This window comes from Rhinopithecus roxellana, chromosome 8 (genome assembly GCF_007565055.1).
Source record: "Rhinopithecus roxellana isolate Shanxi Qingling chromosome 8, ASM756505v1, whole genome shotgun sequence".
NCBI classification, from domain to species: domain Eukaryota; kingdom Metazoa; phylum Chordata; class Mammalia; order Primates; family Cercopithecidae; genus Rhinopithecus; species Rhinopithecus roxellana.
This window is the reverse complement of record NC_044556.1, coordinates 29,573,365-29,595,321: the sequence shown is the minus strand read 5'-3', so window position 1 is coordinate 29,595,321 and position 21,957 is coordinate 29,573,365. Positions and strand designations below refer to the sequence as shown.

General features: G+C 40.2%; 1 protein-coding gene across 11 annotated transcripts in view; it reads right to left on the bottom strand.

Moving 5' to 3' along the window:
• Positions 1-12,786: 12,786 nt before the first annotated feature.
• The window catches only part of NTNG1 (netrin G1), a 354,788-nt gene continuing 345,617 nt past the window's right edge, over positions 12,787-21,957 (bottom strand). For all 11 annotated transcript variants that reach the window (XM_030937004.1, XM_030937002.1, XM_030937010.1 and 8 more), the window contains one exon: positions 12,787-17,063. In XM_030937004.1, coding sequence (XP_030792864.1) covers positions 16,834-17,063 — 230 coding nt within the window. In that variant the 3' untranslated portion in view covers positions 12,787-16,833. The remainder of the gene's footprint in view (positions 17,064-21,957) is intronic.

The window sequence follows — 21,957 nt, the reverse complement described above, 5'->3', positions numbered from 1 at the left end:
AGGAATTTAATAGTAATACACATGATAATGGTAATATCAAATATTTAATAAATGCTTGTTATGTTCTGAGCTTAAAACATGTAATGATACATTAAATTTCTTTATCAATGTGATATAGACATAACTAAGCTCATTTATAGGGAAGAAACTGGGGCACTAAGTTTAAGTCAGTGTTCAAGATCACATAGCTTATAAGTGGAGAAACTGGGCTTTAAACACATGCGACTGGACCTCAAAGACCACACTCCAAACCACTCTGCCAAACAAGGAGAGATGCTTGAAATCTAGATGGGTATTGGAGTCCTCTTGGCAGTGAGGAGGCTACTGGAATAAGAATGGCTAACCCCAGCAGACTTTTTCTCAGAGCTTAGCATCTCGTGACTCAGGCATACTCTCTGCAATCCAGGAGGGCCAGCCTTCTACCCTCCAGGGGTGCTAGAATAGTGGGGAACTGGAGTTGCTGGAAAGGAGGGTGGTGATCCCTTCCCTGGCCTGGGGATTACAGCTGTAGGGGATGGAAAGAGCATCAAGCCTGGTATCTGAGATCCAGCTCCCCTGTGTCTTTAAGCCACAGCTCTTTCCTCTGTAAGATGAATTGTGATGAGACTTGAAGGAGATCAAGTATACGAATGCACCTAGTGCAATGTCAGGTGCATAACTGGTGTTTGGTAAAAATGTACTTGCTCATGTTTCCACTTAGAGAATGAATATCTGAGGGGTAAGGGGCAGCCTTCCCCCTACTCCCAGGGGAAACTCTTACATCAAGCATTTTCATGCAATAATGTTAGAACATTCAACCATGGCCCAGAACGATGCTTATAATCGTCCTTTATATTTCCTCACAATAATGACGCTAATGTTTTAACTCTAGTTAGAGGAGGAGTGAGGATCTAGAGGAGACTATTCTTGTACTTTGTGCCTTCTATGAAGTATCGTTTCCTTTTATTTGTCTTATGTAATGTGCTGGTAATTTCATTGCATAAGTTGGCATTTCCAACCAATGTAATTACATTTGGAAATAGTTATAAGAGGCTATTACTAAAGAAATCAAATGTTTCTCCTCTTTATGTAAAGTGGAGATAATAATTCCTCTTAATACTTGTACTGTGCTTGGAGAGCCTTGGCTGAAAGAAGTTTTGCAAGCACAAAACAGCACTCCCTGTCTCACTTTGTCCTTATTTAGCACCTATCACAAGAGTGCCATTCTGGCACAAAGAAATGCAGAAAGCTCAGTCTCTGGGGACCTATCAAATGATCATGCCACCTGAGTGACTGGATGTTAACATTAGGAGAGAGAAAATGTCAAATGTAAATTAAGGGCTCCTGTCACAAACATGAACAATATTGTCCTTGAAAGTTACAGATAAACACAGGCTAAAGTGGCACCGTTTCTTCTCTTCCTGTGATCCAGGGGGACATAACAGCCCAGAGTGACTTTAGGCCATGCCAGTTCGAGAGGTTGGAGGAGCAGGCTAAGCTGAAGAAGGTCATAGGGCTCAGATGCTTCTTGGATCCAGCTGATTAGTGGTGAACTCTGCTTTCTCTCCTTCCAAACCCCCAGCTGAGCCATGGAGGATACAGGGAAGGAACACAGACTATAAGGCACAGTGCTTGGCATATTGAGGGTCAATAAAATATCTGAAGAGTTATTTTAGGGCTACCATATCACCAGTTAAGTTTTACACATAAGCCACAAAGCCATCTACCATACTTTTACTTGTCTGCTGAGCATCAGTTTGGCAAACAGTTAACAAATGCCTGTTAGGCCCAGAAACTATTAGTTTCCAGGAACAAAGAGACAAATAAAACAGTCCTTGCTGGAGAGACAAAAAACAAAAGCATCCCATGGTTTAATGCAGGGATGGCATGTCATTTTCATTTATTGAACTGAAATTCTTTTCCAGTGCTAGTGGTCCTTGGGAGCACTGCTCAGACGGGTCCTAAGGCCTCCTCTGGGTTCTGCAGGCAAGGGCGCTGCGATCAAAAGCATTTGTTCATTTATTCATTAATTACACAGATATTTGTTTAGTGCCTTCTATAACGTCAGACACTGTTCTGGGTGCTTGGGATTCAGCAGCGAACACAGCAGATATTCTAGTTGAAGGAGACAGGCAATTAACAAACAAATAATATAATGTCAATGGTGGTTAAGTAGTAGGAAGAGAAAGCAGGATAAAGGAATAGAAAGTGGCTGGGCGCGGTGGCTCAAGCCTGTAATCCCAGCACTTTGGGAGGCCGAGACGGGCGGATCACGAGGTCAGGAGATCGAGACCATCTTGGCTAACATGGTGAAACCCCGTCTCTACTAAAAAAATACAAAAAATACTAGCCGGGCGAGGTGGTGGGCGCCTGTAGTCCCAGCTACTCGGGAGGCTGAGGCAGGAGAATGGCGTGAACCCGGGAGGAGGAGCTTGCAGTGAGCTGAGATCCGGCCACTGCACTCCAGCCTGGGTGACAGAGCGAGACTACGTCTCAAAAAAAAAAAAAAAGGAATAGAAAGTGATGGTGAGAAAGAGGGGCCTCTCTGCTGAGGTAACATCTGAGCCAAGTCCTAGTTGAATTTTGGAGAATATCTAGGGAAGACGATTCCAGGCAGAGGAAACAGCAGGTACAGAGCCTCGAGGCAGAGTGGGCTTGAGAGAAAGGCAAAGAATGTGTCCAAAGGGGAGTCAGGCATCGGTGTTTGAATTTTCAGAGAAATTTCGCTGGAGAAGTAGCTGTGGACTATATATGGAGGGTCTATGAGCCTCAGTAAGCCTTTCATACTTTAATCTACACGTGAGGAGAAGTCATTGGCAGGTTTGAGCAGAGGCAGGCATGACAGTATTTTCTTATTTAAAGGGGAGATGGAGTGAAGAGGTGTAAGACTGGAGGAAATGAAACCAGTAAGGATGCTGTCTCAGTAGGCCAGCGAGGAGAGGTGCCGGGTTTGATATGTGACTCAGAAGTGGAGCTGGAAGGGCTTGCTGACTGCATGTATGATCGAAAGAGTAATCTTCAGGCTTCTGGGTCTGAGAAACCGAGTGGAAGGAGATGTCACATCGTGACATGGGGAAGTCGGAGAGCAGGTAGGGGCTGGAGGAGGGGAGCATATTAGTTTGGTGTTTTAGACATATTGGTTAAGTACTCCTATTAGACATCTAGGCAGGCATCTCAGAGACCACTGGACACAAAAGACTGATTCTAGGGAAAAGATGCCTTTGACATCCCTGGAGAGTGCTTCTAGTTCTAGTTCATGAAGGCTAGATAATTCTTCAGACAAAATTTCCAGGCTTTGCAGTTTCTCTTTTGATTGTGTAATAAATGCCGGTTACCCTGTAAAATTTATTCGCCATGTTTTCTGAATCAAAACCTGGCATCTATGGTTTGACAAACACCAATAGTTCAAAGTTGAAACTGATCAGAATGTCTGGATGCATTATTGCTGAATTGGCTAATTCATGCATTTTTGAGTTCCTTCATTCCACAAGCATTTATTGAACACCTCCTACATACTTTGGCACTTATTAGCGAAACTGGCAGAAAAGAAATAAATCTAATTAAAGCAGAACCCTCTAAGGGGGTTAGTTTCCTCATTTTATCTCCTATGAGCACCAGAAATCCTCACTGAAATATTTGCGTAACTTCATCAGCATAAAAGATGACATAGCCCAGGCCATCTCTCTCACTTCTTGTACCACCCTCCTCTTTGCTTGGTCTGGTCAGCCATGTTTCCCTCTTGGTGTTCCTCACACACACTCTTGCCCCCAACATGTGCCCTTGATGTATCCTCTGCCTGCCAGGTTCTTCCCTAAGATATTGGTAATGCCTATTTCCTTATTTAATTTAGATTTCTGCTTAAAAGCCATTGTGTCACGACGCCTCATCTCATCTCTATCTCAGGTGGCCTCAACCTACTGTTACTCTCCATTCCTGGATCATGTATCACCATCTGTGCCTCTGCTCTTGCCAGTCACCCACCACCAGAATATGAGCTTTGTGAGAACAGGATCATATTGTCCTCCACTATATCTAGGTGCTAGAATCAAAATCATTCCTGGCACATACTACATTCTCAATGAGTAGTTGGAGAATGAATGAACAAACTTAGCAAGAGCTTTTTGTTGTTTGTCTGTTCTTGTTTGAACTTGGGACTTTAGATGGTGTATTACTTTACCACTGCTAGGTTAAAAGTCCAAGATCAATGTGCTGGCATGGTTGGTTTCTCCTGAGGCCAGCCTCCTTGGCTTTCAGAAGCCTGCCCTCTCACTGTGTTCTCACATGGCCTTTTCTCAGCACACATGCATCCCTGGTGCCTCTTCTTCTTCTTGTAAGGACAACAGTCGTATAGGATAAGGGTTCCCCTCCCTCTGCCATATGACCTCATTCAACCTAATTACCTCTTTAAAGATCCTATCTCCAAATCCAGTTCCACTGGGGGTTAGGGATTCAACATATGCATCTGGGGGAATGCAATTCAGTCTGTAACGGATGGAAAAATTATGACTGCTTATAATAATGGACTTTTTACCCTGGCCTCTGCAATGAGGTGACCTTTGTATAACAGCACTTTTAACAACAGGAGCCTATTCCCTCATGCTCAACCCAGGCCTGACTATGCTAACAGCAGATTTTCTATGGCATCCCATCTACAACAGTCTTCTTTCCTGTGCCCTGTATTATCTCTGGCCCTGATGTCTTGCAGTGGGTGGTCTTCTCCTTGCCTGGGGCCCTTGGCTTGATCATGGTTGGCATTTGCCTTTGATCACTCACCTTTGGGAAGGTGGTGGACTGCTGTAACCGCTGATAATCTCTCTGAGAGGTCTGAGTGTACATTCTCTGGGTCACCAGGTTCTCCATTCAGAAATAGTGTGCTTTCATACGGGGCAGAGAAATTGGGCTTGGTGTGACAGTTGGATACCCTTTGATAGAAGGGGGTCTCTGTGTGCTTGGAATTCAAACGTACAGACCTTTAATTTGGGCAACACTCAGGGTGACTTAATTTAAGTACTTAGTGTCCAATATCATATGTGTGCTTTGCCAGACCTGCATATACAATGTCCATGAGGACATCAGGGTCTAGTATGGAAGCCTGTGGGCTAAGCAGCCACATAGCACAGTCAGAAGAAGGTGTTGATAGAGGTCGCAAGGTACTGTGTGGTCAAAGGAGATAGTGTCCACCCTATCTGGGAGGGTTGAGAGAAAAAACAAGATTCCAAATTCGTTGACACTTCTCCCAGTGAGAGGCAAAATCTATGCCCCCTCCCATGAATCTGGGTTAGCTTCTGACTGTGTTGAGTGATTGAGTTCTGAGGCTAGGTCATAAAAGGCATCTTGATCATTGAAATGAGACATCTGACTTCTCTGCAGCTGTGTCGCCAGCCAGGCTAGGTGTTGGCACTTGAATCATGTGGAGAGTGGATCCTCTAGTCCCAGCTGCCAGTCATGTGAATTACCCCCAGTTGAGGCATCAGACATCACAGAGGAAAGATGAGAAGCCATCCTTTCTTGCTACCCACTAAGTTTTGGGGTAGTTCGTCATGCAGCAATGGTAACTGGAATAGGGCATCAAATGAAAGCTCCTCAACCAGGTCCTAAGGGATAAGCTCATCAGATAGGCACAATGAGGAAGCACATATCAGGCCAAAAGGACAACACATGTGAAAGCATGTGGTATATCAGAGTCTGATGTCTTCAGGGAAGTGCAATCACTTGCATTTAGCTGGAGCACAGGCTGGCAAGCAAGATGAGACTGAAAAAATATGCAGGGACCAGATAATAAGGAGACTTGAATGCCTTGCAAAGGCCTTCATCAGGCTTGGTTCCATTCAGGTTAATCTAAACTCACTGCTGTTTCTCCACTTCTGACAATTTACTCATGCCCTGCTGACTTCTTAATGAAACCAATTGTTGGGCAGTATTTGAGATGCTATCCATAATATAGAAACTAAAGAAGCTCTTTATTTCCTATGTCACTGACCACAGACTTCCAATTTCACTGTTTTAACATTTTAATTGTGAGTGTAACAATAGTGTCCATTATATTGCCCCCAAAGAAAGGGTGTGGGTGTCAGCCTCTGGAATGCTATGATTTCCAGGGCATAGAGTGGACTGGGGCTTGGAGCAGGAGTCTCTGAGGGGAGAGCTAGGATTGCTCTACTTCTTGAAATTCTCTGTTCCCCCAGAACACCTCCATCACATTTTTTCTGAAATTAGAATTTCCTTTTACTTTTAATAGGAACAAAAGCCTTTTCTTTCCTTGGAAAGGAGGATCCCCATTCTGTATTCTTGTTGAGGCAATTTTAGAAGTACCTTCTCTGCTGCAAGATATTGTAGTGCGTTTCCATAACATATTTAAAGGCTCACTCCTCAAAACTGTCACGTCTGGAGAGCCCTACATAAGTCAGCAAGGACAAAGACGTGATGACTCTCTCCTGCCCCTAGTATTACAGGCAGCTATCAATTCCAGCTCATTTAGGCTGATCCAATCCCGGCGCCAAAAGCCATTTCCATATTATTACACCAAACTGAAAATTACAGAGGCTGTGTATTCCTCTGCAGAGTCTCCAATTTAAGCTTGTAACTTAGCACTAAGTTTTTAGTGACATACATCATTATTCTCAAGACACATTCTATCTGCAAAATTTTGTTCTCCAGTCCTTTGGAGGATGTCAGCTGTGCTGCTCAGACTCTCCACTAGGCAAGCTGCACTGTTCATGTTAATGCCCTCTTACCACAGGCTTTAAAATTAATTTTTGATCATTGATTTCTTACATTAACAGCCCCCTGAGCCCTTCTAGTGGGTAGAGAAACATCACATAGCGAGGCCACAGAGTGTGTCAGTGGGCAAACTGGAGTTAGAACGAACCAGGCTTTAATTAAGTGGGCTCTCACAGGGCCTCAGAGCATCCATTGGAAGCTACAACTATGAGCTGACAAGAAAAACGAGAATCTCATTTCTATTTTTCTTTTAGTCTGGAAGTAGCCTGTTTTGGTCAAAGAATTTAATTTAGGAAAAACCAAATATTCAAGTTGAGAAATGATACATGCAACCCATTCAATTGTTTTGATTGCTTTATTGAATCAAGAAAGTAAACAAAAAAGGTTTGACTATTTACCTGCTCCAAAACATTTAACTGCTCGCTCCAGAAAATCTCTAAGGTCTTGGCCAGCTGTGTGATTCTATTATTTTATCATTTTTGTCAGTAAAAATTGTTGAATTTAGAGACCAGAATTTCCAACAGCTGGAATTGCTTGAGTGGGAAAATCTAGTGAAATACATGCTTTAGCCATATTTTATGACTAAATTGAAAATGTGTAGTTTTAACTCACATTTCATAAATGTGAACTTCAGATGAGACAGTTTCATGAACATTATCTCATTTAATTCTCACCACAACCCTTCTGGGTAGGAATAATGATGCCCATTTTAATATTAGTTAACCTCAGGGAAGCGGAGTTTAGGTTAAACCCAGTGAGCTTCTTGCTAAATTGCAGTGAGATTTTTAATTAGCTTAAGCCAATGGTTCTCAAACTCATGTCAAGATCAGCAGTTTTCAACCTCCCCTGGGAACTTGTTGCAAATCACACCCTTTACCTCCATTTCAGACCTACTGAATGAGGCACTCTGGGGCTTGGCTCCAGCAAACTGTTTTACTACAACCCTCTAAGAGATTCTGATTCACACTCGAGGTTGAAAATGGTTAGCTCAAGGGCCAAAGATATTTTTCTTTTTCTGAGACAGAGTCTTGCTCTTTCGCTCAGGCTGGAGTGCAGTGGCACGATCTCGACTCTCTGCAACCTCTCCCTCCCAGGCTCAAGTGATTCTCCTGCCTCAGCTTCCCGAGCAGCTGGGATTACAGGCACAAACAACCATGGCCAACTAATTTTTTGTATTTTTAGTAGAGACGGAGTTTCACCGTGTTGCCCAGGCTGGTCCTGAACTCTTGGGCTCAAGTGATCCACCTGCTGCGGACTCCCAAACTGCTAGGATTACAGGTGTGAACCAGCGCGCCCAGCCAAGGGCTAAATATGACGAAGACTGAAAAATGCAGATGTTTCTTTTTTAAGACAAGGAGAAATATATCAAACTCTGACATTAGAAAAGGTAAATTGGGATATATTGATCCCATTAGAAAAGGTAAATTGGGATATATTGATCACTTTTTTAAAAAAAGAATAAACCACAGGTTTTAATTAGGAATACTCCCTAATGAATTCAAAATGAGATTCAATTTGCAAATCTTGAGTGTATATACATTTTCTCTTCAGGAACTCTCTTTATTTTAGCTCTTATTTATATTACTTAATACAGCAATAGATTTATATTACATTATTTAAGTATAATGAGGGGCACACAGTCTCAAATGTGTATTAGACTCTGTTGCTCCAATCAACTAGAGCAGTGCTTAGTACGTTACTAGATGCTCAACAATTGCTTGTGAATGCACATATAGAGCCTTACTACATGCAGGGTCCTCTGTGTGTGTGTGTGGGCATGTGTGTATGTGTGTATGTGTCATGTCAGTATTAACACTGATAATCTAGCAGGAGAGAGAACAAGTCGCAAGGTAAGTCACACATAGGAGGAACTAGCTGTTGAGTCAAATCTTTAGGCAGGGATAGAAGCAGTGAGATGAATTGGCAAGGTTTTTTGGAAAGACAGAACCTGATGTGGGATAGGGTTTTAATGGGTGAAGAGTGTTGAAAGGCATTCTAAGTTTTTAAAAAAAGACCTAAATACAGTCGAGAAGATGAGAATGGGTAGAGCATTCTTAAGGCTCATGGGTTGGGCAGGTGTCCTGGGGCCAGTGTGAAGATGGATTTTGAGTCTGAGGTGTGGAATGATAAGTTGATCCTGTAAGATTGTTAAATGGGGTGATGAGATAACATTAATAACAGAGATAACTATCTCATGAATATTATCCTTTAAACTGATAAAATTTAAATTAATGTGAGGTTCAACACTTGAATCCAACTATAGAAATTTAGGCACCTTTCACATACTGTATCTCTATTATGCAACCATATACACATATGGTTGACTCAAATTTTGCTTTGTTCATTTAATTGCTGCTGTAAGTCACACTTAGCCATCTTCTTGTAGTTTACATATATAACTTATCAGAAGCAATTAAGTTTCAGAAAGCAAACTACAAGTCAACTATGTGTTCATAAACTGCATTAATAGAGGTGTAGTATATTATTTAGAATAAAGATGGTAAAAAGAAATACTTAACATTGTACCTGGCTCAAGACTTTTGATAAAGGTTGTTAATTACTAATCTTTTTATTACCATTAGTATTCTCCTGTTGTCATTGTTGCTGATGTAAGCTCCACGTTCAGGTCATGTGTCACATTCAAAACTTTGAAAGTGTTGCATTTATTGCATTGGAGCACTTTCAGACAAAGTTATGGCAAGACTTCTGGCTGGAAACTTCCAGAAAAATCTGCAAATGTGGAACAGGAGCCTGAACATTTTATCGTGATTATCACTATCATGGAAAACTACAATTTACTAAGGAATTTCATATTCAGTAACTCATTTTGATTTTCATACTAACTCTGGGAAGTGAATATTTCTACTACTTGAATGTTGTTAGCCCCATTTTGGGGGCTAATCAATGGGAAAATTAGGTGTCTACAGCAGTGTTGTCCAACAGAAATATAATGTGAGCCACACATGTAATTCAAAAATCTCTAGTAGCCATATTGGAAAAGGGAAAAAAATAGTTAAAATAAATTCTAGTAATTTATTTTATCCAGTATATCTAAAATAGTATCATTTTAATGTGTAACTGATATGAAAATTATGAAAGAGGTAATTCACATTTTTTGTTTTTGTACGAAGACTTTGAAGTATGGTGTATCTTTTAAATTCACAAGACTTTGGACTGACAACATTGATATGCCCAGTGGGCAGAGGTGGCTAGCAGCTAGTGGTGGGTGCAGGTCTAGAGGACTGATTAGGAATGTAAGTCCTCCCATAATCAGAGTAGTGCCCACAACTCAGGGAGCCATAAAAACAATTAGAAAGACCTTTGCTCCTGATCTGTTTGTAAGCTAGAACAGCCATACAAATGAAACAAACCAGTCAAAAAGGAAATGACTTTGTGCCATTCAATCCAAGTGTGTTCCAGTGTCACACATATATTACTTCCTTTCTTATAAATTGTATGAGTAGTGTGGGAAAAAAATGGTTGAAGCCCTTTCTAGCAAAGTGTCTGCAATAAAGAAAAATCAGAGTGGGTTGCTTCTCACCACCCTGAAAACAGAATCAGAGCTCACGCTATATCAGACTTTTTCAGAAGGTAATATACAGAGACACTCACACACACAAGAGGGACTACAGATGCCCTTAGCAGCTCAGGTAGAGATAAGATTAGTATGAAATAAATTAATAACTGATTGTAGGAAAAACATGTGCTTTCATATACCTGAGTCATTATTATTCATTCCCTGACAATAATTTATTATGTAATGCGACTTTCCACAGTTGGGGTAAATTGTAATCTTAGGATTCAGAGCAGTCATTCTTATACTTTTAGGCCTTTTATAAATTTAAAAAAATAATTTCTTTCTTTATTCAGAAAAACAGTGTCATATCTATGGGAAATCTTACATATAATTTTAAACATTTCACTGATAGACTCCCCACAGTGCCCTCCCCTAACCTAGTTTGAATTCTAGGTGTAGAAGTCCTGTTTTGAAGTCACTTACTCTAATGTGTTGTGTGGGGTCTACTTGGCAGCCTGAGAACCATTGATCAGAATGCATTTATATTTGATTGCTTTCCCAATTATGAATTGTAATTACACAGGATGTAAACATGAGTTTAAGTGGTTGTAAAGCTCTCTCCAATACTTGTCACGCTATTAATTTAATAAATGGAATATTTAGCTGGGGTCTTTATAATTAAGCATCAACTGACTGAAAGATTCTCGAAAACATTGTCATACTATATTTGGACACCCCCCACCTTTTTTTTTCTTTTTTTTCCCAAAGGGAGAGAAAAAGAGACGGAGAGTAATGACACTAATCTCTTTGCCTCTAGGTGTTTATCACACCATGAAAGCCAAAACAATTACTCAGGGCTTCATGGGATAGTCATGACTGGTAAATAGCAAAATGCGATTTCCTTGGAGAATGCTTTCCTGCAGTGTTTCACACTGGCAGAGGGAAAACCATTCCCCAACAGGAGCAGCCCTCCTTCAGAGTGCAAATACAAACGAACAAAAATGACATTATGTTCTTGCCTGCCTGGGGCAAAAAGAATCACCTATTCTTAACAGGACTTCAGGTGTGTGATTTTCTGCCATTTTCTGTCTTTTATTAGATTAGAATGACTGCCCCTTGTAAGAGCAAAGCTGTAATGTGGTACTATCAGGGCGGCTGGAGGATACAGCTGTGGTACATTATGTCTTCAAGGGAACTTGACACATTCTTGCCATGCAGGAGTTTCAGAATCTATTCAGATAGATGTAGGAGGGGTAGTAATTATTTTTTCTCTTTCCAGTCATTTTTCCCCACAGAATTCACCGTTCACTAATTTAATAATAGTTAAAAGTAATGCCTATGAAAAAATGGGACTAAGTTAAGAAAATGAGGATTATTTTTACTTTCAATCCTCTGCAGTTTGCCTTAGCCAGGCAAGCTAAATCTTTAGTGTTAACATAATTAGATTTTGTAGAATAATGGCCCATTTTACCACTTATCATTTTAGGTTAATAAAAACATCACATAATTTTAAATGTTACTACTCCATTTTAATTCATCCTTCAACGAAAAACAGCTTTTGGGTGATGAGAGAAGGCAGAGGGGGATTCCGGCACTTAATAAATGCTCAATTATGTAATTCTAAACAACACCCCCTAACATCATTTAGGCTTTCTTGCTAGACTTGTTTCAAAACCTACTCTAAAAATGTATTAGGGACAGAACTTTTCTGTCATAGTAGATCTCAAGTAACTGCATTTTATTCATTATCATTATGAGTTTTTCACAGATGTTATTTTCTCATTTCTAGTTCGATGCAATAATATGTTTTATACAAGTGATATGTCTGTTTCTTAGTTATTTGATTTTTCAGATGCAAAATGAAGATAATAATATGTGAGTCACACCTCACCAGGTGTTGAGAAGAGTAAAAGTTCACTATGTTCCCAAGATTACTGGTGAAAATTCAAAACATAATAGCTGGCATTCTTAATTTTTTCTGACATCATATTATGTTTATGTGCAGTTTATTCTGGGAATTTGTTGGCATCTGTTTTAGGTAACTAAAGGAGAAAGCTACTTTTAGTTAAAGAAAGTAAAAACATAAAGTATAAAATCATTCTATATGGAAATGGTCAGAACTGACAGAATATTTATGTCAGATGAACATTTCATGTTTTTTAGAAATAAAATTGATTAGAATGTAATCCTTATTTCCTGAGGCAAAGAAAGACTTGTGCATGGCCAGATACTTAAATCAAAACCCTGAGAGTGTCCCTTACCTGTATTTTCATTCCTCTATATTATTAAAACTTTCCAATTGGACTTCCTTTAAAAACAAAAACAAAAACCAAAACCTGGAGTTTTATCTGGTGGCTCATATTGTTCTCCGATACAGCTTAGCCACTGCCACCTTGCCATCCTTCTCAGTTAAGGCTGGGAGTAGGAAAAGTAGGTAAGGAATTCTAGTTCAGATTCAGGAAGCTGAGCTCCAAGTTGTACCAGATTAAAAATACCTACAGAGTTTTCACATAACAAATATATAGAAAATGTAGTTCCCACATATCTTGGTCAACCCTGTGAGCAGAGACTCTGTTAAATAGGTATTTTATTTGGTGTTTAACAACCGGTAAAATATAACAACCCATTTCCCATATAGTACAAAGCATTCCATTTCAGAATGCTGGGTCTTTACATCCCAGTCATACTGGATTATTGATGGTAGAGCATAAAGGAGATGGAACAAAACATTCGATGTCAAGATTTCCTCACAGTTGTCCCCCAATGCATCTAAAATTTCTTATACTCCAGTCAGACCACAGGTCCAAGAGAAGGTGAGGAGAGCATTAACTATAGGGTCAGCTGAACTGTGGAGCAGATGCCTTCTTCCAACCTGGACCTTTCTTTGTGTTACCTGGTGAGCAGTTTGCGCCAACTTAGGGATCTGACTCAAGGGCACCTCATGCAGATCGACCCCAAATATTGCAGGACCTTGTGCAAAAGTACCAATGGAGGACCCCATGCCACATGTCTAAGTATTTAAAAGTCATGCATAAAGCTAACAAACTCTTAAATTATCTTCCATCCTGCCACTTTGACACATGATGCTTTCATAACCCTTGGAAGCCCAGGTATAGATTTAGAACTTAGACTGTTCAGTGTTCTGTACTGGCCCCCAGCCTCATGGTAGCCCTTGTCTATCTCCTTCCTACCCTCATCCCCTTATTTTTCAGCCCTGGACTCTTGTTTTCACTCCAAGTGGTTTCTCCTTTTTTGTGTGTAAATTCCACGGTGAACACTCCAGGCCCCAGGTCCTAATCCACCCACACAGACGCACCCTTTGCCGCTCCCTGTGCGCTCAAGATGGTGCCTGCCTTCAGGAGTTTAAACCCCCAGAGGGGGCCCACATTTGGCCTAAAAGTGTGTGTGGGGGTGTTATCTGAGTAGGAAACTCTAGGTTCCTGATATCTGGGAGAAACCTGGAGGAGAGTCAGAATGGGTCTCTCTAAGGAAGGTCCCCACTTTGCTGGACTAAATTATTCCTCTAGGCTGTGTACAGGGTCAGAAATAAATAACTCTCACATCACAGCAGGGCATGTCCATTATCTTCCTATAAATAGCAAATCTTTCTGGATAGCTGAACCTTTGTCCCATTTTTTTGAAATGTTATGCCCATTAATAGTATTGACAGAAGGAATTGTATCAGTTCCATGTGGGAAAGTTGATAGATTAACTCATATGCAAGACTATATTAACCCACTTTAAGGGATCTATCAAAGGGAAAAAATAACAAGAATTAGGACTTCAAATGTATGAACAACTGAGTACCCGCTTTTCACCCCAATCCTGTTCTTAGGGCGTAACATTGTAGATGGAATCAGCTTTGTAAGAATGCTGGCAAGTAACAGATGAATCAAGTCTACTGAGTTGAGGTTTCTTCAAAGGAATAGCTCTTTTAGAAGAACCTGAGAATCCAGATTTAAAAAGAACATTTCATTTCCACTTGCTGTATACCTAAAAGTGAATTTTTATTAAAAGCAGATCACATCGCTTCAGGAAATTCAGAAAACTATATCTAAATACACTGAAGGAAAGATATTCCTCATCAATTTAGATTCTTATAGCCTCATAAAGATAAAATGCAGATGAATCAGTTTAAATCAGGCCTTCATTAAATTTTAGAATTAGCTTTTGGAATCCCAACTATTGAGGTGTGCAGTGTCTGATTCCTGAGGATTGCGACAAAGCCATGAGCAGATAACGGTAGTGCATCGTTGCCAGAAATAACATGGGCTGCCTTTGGTTTGTGTTAATAAAGTATAAGACAACTTAAACTCCAATTTTCATATCAGAAATCCACCTCATTATAAATAATCTCAAACTCCCTATGTTATCAGCATTTTCCTGTGTTTCTTTGGTGAGCCTGAAATGTAATTTTCTATTTATGCTTCCAATGTAAATCTCCAATTTCTGGTTGGCCACTCTGGCACTAAGCCTAAGCTCTAATTTATTTCCATCTTTCCTTATTTCTTACATCAAAAGAGACTGTTGGTTTGAATAACAAACATTCAATAGACTTAGACGTGGGGTGGCAGGCGGCACAGGCATTACCTGTTTACCTTTTATTGCCTTCTTTGAATCGGCTTTTCTGGGAACAAAACCAATAAGACATGCTGTTCCTTCATCTAGTTTTTACCCAGGTTATTTATCAGGAGACATTCCTCCCCCCTTCCCTGTTTCAGCAAGGAGTGGCAGCAGGGTGAAGAATTCAGACTGGAACTAGGCTTCTGACCTGATATTGTCATAGGTTATTGTTCTACCAAGTCATGCAGAATTTCATTGTCCTTAAGATTCTAGTTCGGGCTGATAATTGGTTTTGATTCCAGGAGATGCTGCTGCTAACACATTTGTAACCTGTAGGACAACAGTGTGCTGGGAACACAATGCACACTGTTTTAGCCTCTTTGAAACTTTGCAAAGGTTCTTCCCCACCTGCCTCCCCTTGCTGTCTTGCACAGTAATTGGCCTAATAAAAGGCAGAAACAAGAATTTATTACACCTTGGGCAGTACTTAAAACAAACTTTATTCTCAGGAACAGCAGTTATGTCTACTTGCTGCTTTATATTTTGATATTTCCTCTAAATACTTAAGTCTGAATATATTCAAAGTCAAATTGCAAATCATTCAATTTCCCTGCTCCTTTCCTGGTTCCCCAGGTTGCCTCTTATGATATTCCATGTAAACACTGTATTTGGAAAGATACATAGATCAGCATCCCTAGAGTCACATGATCACCATCAATCTGTGAAAATAGCATGACTTAAAAATAAAAGTCTCTTAGTACTCTGCCAACAGGCTTTGGCATAATCTTGGCAATCACTTAGATTTTTTTTTTTTTTTTTTTTTTTTTTTTTTTTTTTTTTTGCTGTTGTAATTGTTCCCAAGTGGAAATAGTCTCATATTTTGCAGAAGTTGTCCAAGCTAGTGAACATCAATCCATCTTCCTGGGTACTAAATTCGTCAGCTGAATGTATTCAGTCCACACAGAAATCAGTAAACTGAGTGTGAAACTGCTTGGTGGCTGCTTCTTTCATCTTAAGAAATTGCAATACAAATTCCTGAAATCGTTTATGCAGGAATTTTTATTCTTTAAATCTTCCAGTGTTAAAGCAACAAGAAAACATTTAGAATGTCCTTTGGTGGAATCTTATTACACTTGTTATATATGTAAACTGATATTCTTTGATGCCAGCACGTTCGTTGCCCTTACAGAGAAATCTCTGCACAATGAAACAAAACAGAACGAAAGAGGACAAAATAAAATGTCAGTCTTTGCTGATTTGAAATCGATACATTAACAGATTGTCTGGTAACACAAATTGGCAATAATACAAAAAATCTACATATTACAGTATTTCAAGAAAAATAACTTCATTTGAATACAAAAGGATAGATACACTTTCTTTTTTCCTATAGCCACTCTTGTACAGTGGGTGTGTGCTCGCACTGGACTCAGTGCTGCTAAGATATACAGGGGTATGACTGGCTTGCGCTTTTGGAGGGGGCTGTTACACATGTGCATCACTAACATCGGACAAAGAAATCTTTCAACCAACAAGGGTTACAGAGCAACGTTCACTAAAGCACAGGTTGGAAGGGATTCAGGGACGGAAGCAGGCCAATATGGCAGCTTGTAACAGATTTCCTTATGCCCACAATGCACCTGACAGCAAAGAATGCTATTTGGTTGGTCCACACACTGGGCGGAGTCGTACTAGGGCGCACCACGCTAGAGTAGCCAATGTTTTTAGGTCGGTTGATTTGTTTGTTTTTTGTCTTTCCTGTTTGGGGGTTGTCGCAGCCTTTGCAATCCACAATATGCTCTGCAGCTGGCAATGTGATTTGCAGTGATAATATCAACAGCTGCCAACTCCTCTGGAGTCAGAATTAACAGTCTTGACTCGGATGTGCTGTCCACGGGTGATAAATATGGCTTAGTTCAGTTAGGCCTTCTTAGTTTGTACACTGTCTGAGTGGGGGTGTCTGTATGTGTGTGTTTCCTATGTTAGTAGCAAATGTTTGGGTTGTGTCTGCTTTCCCACAGCACAGGCCCGTCCGGTGTGGCTGGAGGTGACAACTAGAACACCAGGGGGCTGGCGGTTCCCAGCAGCGTGGTCAGCAGCAGCAGCGCTGGGGAGCCGTGCGGGGGCGCACCCTGGCCAGAGTCGGAGCCGCAGCTGCCAGCCTCCTCGCACCGCAGCTTCTCGCAGAGGATGCCCGTGTATGCGGCCGGGCACAGGCAGCGCACGTTGTTGTGGCACGTCCCTCCGTTCTGGCAGTGCAGGAGCTCGTTGTCGCAGACATTCGCTGCAGAATGAAGGGGAAGGTAGGGGTGGGTGGGCGCGGGGAGGAGAAGCAGAATCAATTTAAGTTCATCTGGTACATCATGTTTTCAGCCTAAAAAAAAATCTTTATCGATCTTTGTGCTCCCCCCTCCCCTCCACAAACGAAGCCCGTGACTCCAATTTCCAAACAAATGTAGTGTTCTGCCTTTTTTTTTTTTTTTTTTTTTTTTTTTTTTTTTTTTTTACCATATTAGTCTTTTTCATGTGTAATTTTTTTGCTGCAATCTTGGATGTTATCATTGTCCGTTTGAGGCTATAGAATACAAAGTAATGCAATAGTCCTGGTTTGGCAGTATCTTTTCTTCATGGAACTGGGACCTGTTGTGACCTCTTGGGTTTTTAAAGGACAAGAGCCCGATGCAAGAGTGCAGATCTTTGAAGCCAGATGAATGGTATTTAAAATGCAAAGCAGTATTGTTAAAATGACCAAAAACCTCTAAGGGGTGGGCCATTCTCTCGGTGCGTGATTCCAGCGCTGCATGCATGAAGACAGAACCCACTGGGAGGCATGGGGATGGGGGGGTGGGGACATGGGGAAAGTAGCATGCTCCAGGCAGGCGGCAGCCAGATGGGAAGAGAGAAAGCTTGTTTCATGGGAGGAGTGTGAGGAAAAGCAGTCACATTTGTCCCTGACAGCCTATTAAGGATTTTTATCACCTTGTAAATATGGGAAGTATAGCCCAAGGTTACCTTGATTTCTGGGAATAGTAATAAATGCAGTGGCGAAACCCTGATTACCAAAATTTCATTATGTCCATCAATTAATAGAATCAGTTTGAATAAATCAAGACAAGCAACTTCAGAGACTAGAATTCATTCACAGACCCTGTTCTGTAACTTTCACTTCTAATAATTTCTTATTTCTTCAAAATTCTGACTAACCTCATTAATTCCATGTCTTCTATTCTTTTAGACAATCACTGTTTCACTGATTTAGCAGAATGTTAAATAGAACCCAGGGAAATTAAAACAACAACAAAGAGTAAAAGAGCCAAGAACATTTCCCAAGCAACATATGCTGCTTAAGCACTTAACATATAGAACCCCTCTGGAATGAGAGGTGGGGGACAGAGCAGAAAAAGCAACTTTTTATAAATTGTAACATTTTCCATTTTAAAAAAATGTCATGGTGAAGTTTCCCCAGGGATGCCACATGAATTCAACAACACACTACACACTCATATACACATACCTAATATTACTATTAAGTGCAAAGTATTAAAATAAAACAACTCTACCCTCCAAGTAGTAACTCAATAGAGAACGTTGCCTTGTCCATTAATTATGTTGAACAGTCATGTCAGCTTCAAAAGAAGCTTCTTACACACAAACAGTCCAGTGCTTTGTGTGCGAATGAACTTAGGAAAGATGGTGGTGGATACTCACATGGTGAATAACAGAGTGCCCTAAATAGTCCACTGTTTTACTGCTTTCCTCAACATTTCCTTGGTGACCTCTAACACAGCTGCATAGTGTATTGGAATAATTTTCAAATGTATCCACGCTTGCTATCTGTAAATGTCAGAAGTGACTATTAAGGCCTACTAAATCCTTCAGGCTCCAAATATTGATATGCAACGCAGTGTTCCATGGTTTCTAATGATTATATAAGCTACCTCTTATTGAGTGGCTTAGAAATCATAATATTAGAACCACATTATTTTATGAGTCATGGTTAAAAATGTCAAGATCTATAGCTGTGAAGCAAAGTCCACAAGTGTAGAGTGGTTAGCCTCATGGTCAAAACTGACAAAAGCCCTTGTGTTCGGCTTTAGTTAATTTGGAAAGCATATGTAGGTTTTCAGGATTTTATTTTGCTTACGCTTGAAGAAATATGTTTAATTGGGGCAACATGGAATAAACAGATCCAGATAACTGTTTTCATCTAAAGTTAAAGATCCTCAGCATTTCTTGTTCCAGGCAGCAGAATGCTGAATGGGATATTTCCTTTCATTTGGGCACTAGAGGTAGGGAAATATCTGTTCCATCAATATCGATAATTGCTTGCCTTGAATAATTGAGAAGAAATCAATAGTTAATTACATATCACTCTCCTTTAGAAAAAAAAAGCTATTTTTCTTCTTCTTGGATGTGAATATAAATCAGCTGTTGAACAGAGGTTTCTTTTTTCAAGAAGCTGGTGATTAAGTTAAAATTCAATATTTTTCCTACATTTAAATAATTACCAGTTGATTTTGATAGTTGTGAGAAATTTAATAAATACACTAGGAACAAATATAGCCCAGAATTAGTAATCTCATGGATTGGCAGGATATATTTTCTGTAGGAGATAGAGAAAAATAAAACCTATAATATATTTCATTATTTATAATTCACTATAAAACGTATTACATTTGGTCTCTTGATTGTGCTAGTCCTCCAACAAACACAGAACTTTACCATACATACAGTGCTCTCTAACTGTTGAAATCACGTGCTAGAAGCACATCTAAACCTAATTATGGATCTTACCTGATATTCATAATTCATGCTCCATCTTCATGTCATTTTGAACCAAAATTGTGGTAGTTAATAAACAACTAGGTGGTTAACAAATATCACTAAGCTCTTTTTCAGTGTGCTCAACCTTGTACTAGACCCCACAGAGAAAATGAAAGAAATATAAAGCATGATTTCTGCTCTTATGGAGTTTAAATCTGGCTGGGACGATAAAATATCTACAAGAAATGATCTAAGACTAATTTCATTAAAATGCCCTTATTAATTCCATCCAGCTTAACCAATATCTGTTGTATGCCAGGCACCCTGCTATATTTTATGGTTGTAACTAACTGCCCTAAAGGAGTACATGGTTTGGCAGAAAATAAATGGAAAATAAACAAACACACAAACACACATTATGATACAATATAAAAAAAATCTACAAAAAATGTCTTTACAAATTACTAGGGAAACTCACATGATATCATAAATAATTACTTTTGGGAAGATTAAGGGAGATTATAAAAAAGAGATTGTATTTGAACAAAGGCATTCATCAGGCAGATACTGGTAGAAAGACCATTATAAATAGGGAAACTGCATGAGTAAAGGCAAGGAGATGTGAAAGTGTATTGTATTGGTTGTTAAGCAATTGTCTCTCAACTCTAAATCCACCCTTCTGATGTTGAACTCTGCAAGTTGTCTGCTGGATCCCACCAACAGAGGGCACTAGAGGGAGCAGAGAAGGAAGGAGGCATGGAAGATCCTGTTTCCTTGATGCTGTTTGATGGTGCTTCTAGCAGTATTGCCCATCAATGGCCCTTCACACCAACAGCAACATGTGGTTCCAGTGTTAAGCTTTATTCATAACCAGCTTCATCTCACCCTTAGAGGTTCCTACACCAGCCTGGAAGCATCCCTTCCCTAGAGGTTTAAGCCTCAGCCCCCAGGAGATTCTATTCAGCATTTCAGAGGCAGCTGCAGCAGCCAGCCATTATCCCATCTTAAAGGGGCAAGTTTCAGCTCTGTGGGGGTCCCTTTTATCCAAACTTTTACTTTCTGATAACTCCATCCTCTTTCCTATAATCCCTCAGTCCCAGAGTGATAGATGGTTCCTGCTTACTTAACACAGGAATTACTTCAGTATCCATTTGAAATTTTAAAATGCTTTTTAAACCATTTGTTTTAATAAATTCTCTCTGTTGAAATACCTAGAAATGGTTTCAGTTTTCTGCCTGAAGCCCAGCTGAAAGACACATTAGTGAAGGATGCATGGACTGGTATGGCTGGATGTTGTGGGAAGTCAGGGACCTCAAACGGAGGGACCGGCTGAAGCCATGGCAGAAGAACATAAATTGTGAAGATTTCATGAACATTTATTAGTTCCCCAAATTAATACTTTTATAATTTCTTGTGCCTGTCTTTACTGCAATCTCTGAACATAAATTGTTAAGATTTCATGGATACATCACTTCCCCAATCAATACTATTGTGATTTCCTATGTCTGTCTTTACTAATCTCTTAATCCCATCATCTTCGTAAGTTAAGGATGAATGTCGCCTCAGGATCCTGTGATGATTGCGTTAACTGCACAAATTGTTTGTAGAGCATGTGTATTTGAACAATAGGAAATCTGGGCACCTTAAGAACAGGATAACAGCAATTTTCAGGGAACAAGGGCGATAACCTTAAAGTCTGACTGCCTGTGGGCTGGGCAGAACAGAGCCATATTTCTCTTCTTTCAAAAGCAAATAGGAGAAATATCACTGAGTTCTTTTTCTCAGCAAGGAACATCCCTGAGAAAGAGAATGCGTTCCTAAGGGGATGCCTCTGAAATGGCTGCTTTGGGAACGTCTGTCTTTTATGGTTGCAGATAAGGGATGAAATAAGTCCCCAACTCCTGTAGCGCTCCCAGGCCTATTAGGATGAGGAAATTCTCACCTAATAAATTTTGGTCAGATCGGTTGTCTGCTCTCAAACCCTGTCTCCTGATAAGATGTTATCAATGATAATGCATGCCCAAAACTTCATTAGCAATTTTAATTTCGTCTCCGTCCTGTGATCTCGCCCTGCCTCCATTTGCCTTGTGATATTTTACTACCTTGTGAAGCATGTGATCTCTGTGACCCACACCCTATTTGTATACACCCTCCTTTTTTGAAAATCACTAATAAAAACTTGCTGGTTTTGCAACTTGGGGGGCATCACGGAACCTGCTGACATATGATGTCTCCCCCGGACACCCAGCTTTGAAATTTCTCTCTTTTGTACGCTTTCCCTTTATTTCCCAGACCAGCTGACACTTGGGGAAATAGAAAAGAACCTATGCGAATTATCAGGAGTGGGTTCTCCCGATAGCTGGAATGATGGATGTGCAGAGGGAAAGGCAGATGTGGCCTGATTGTGAAAGTGC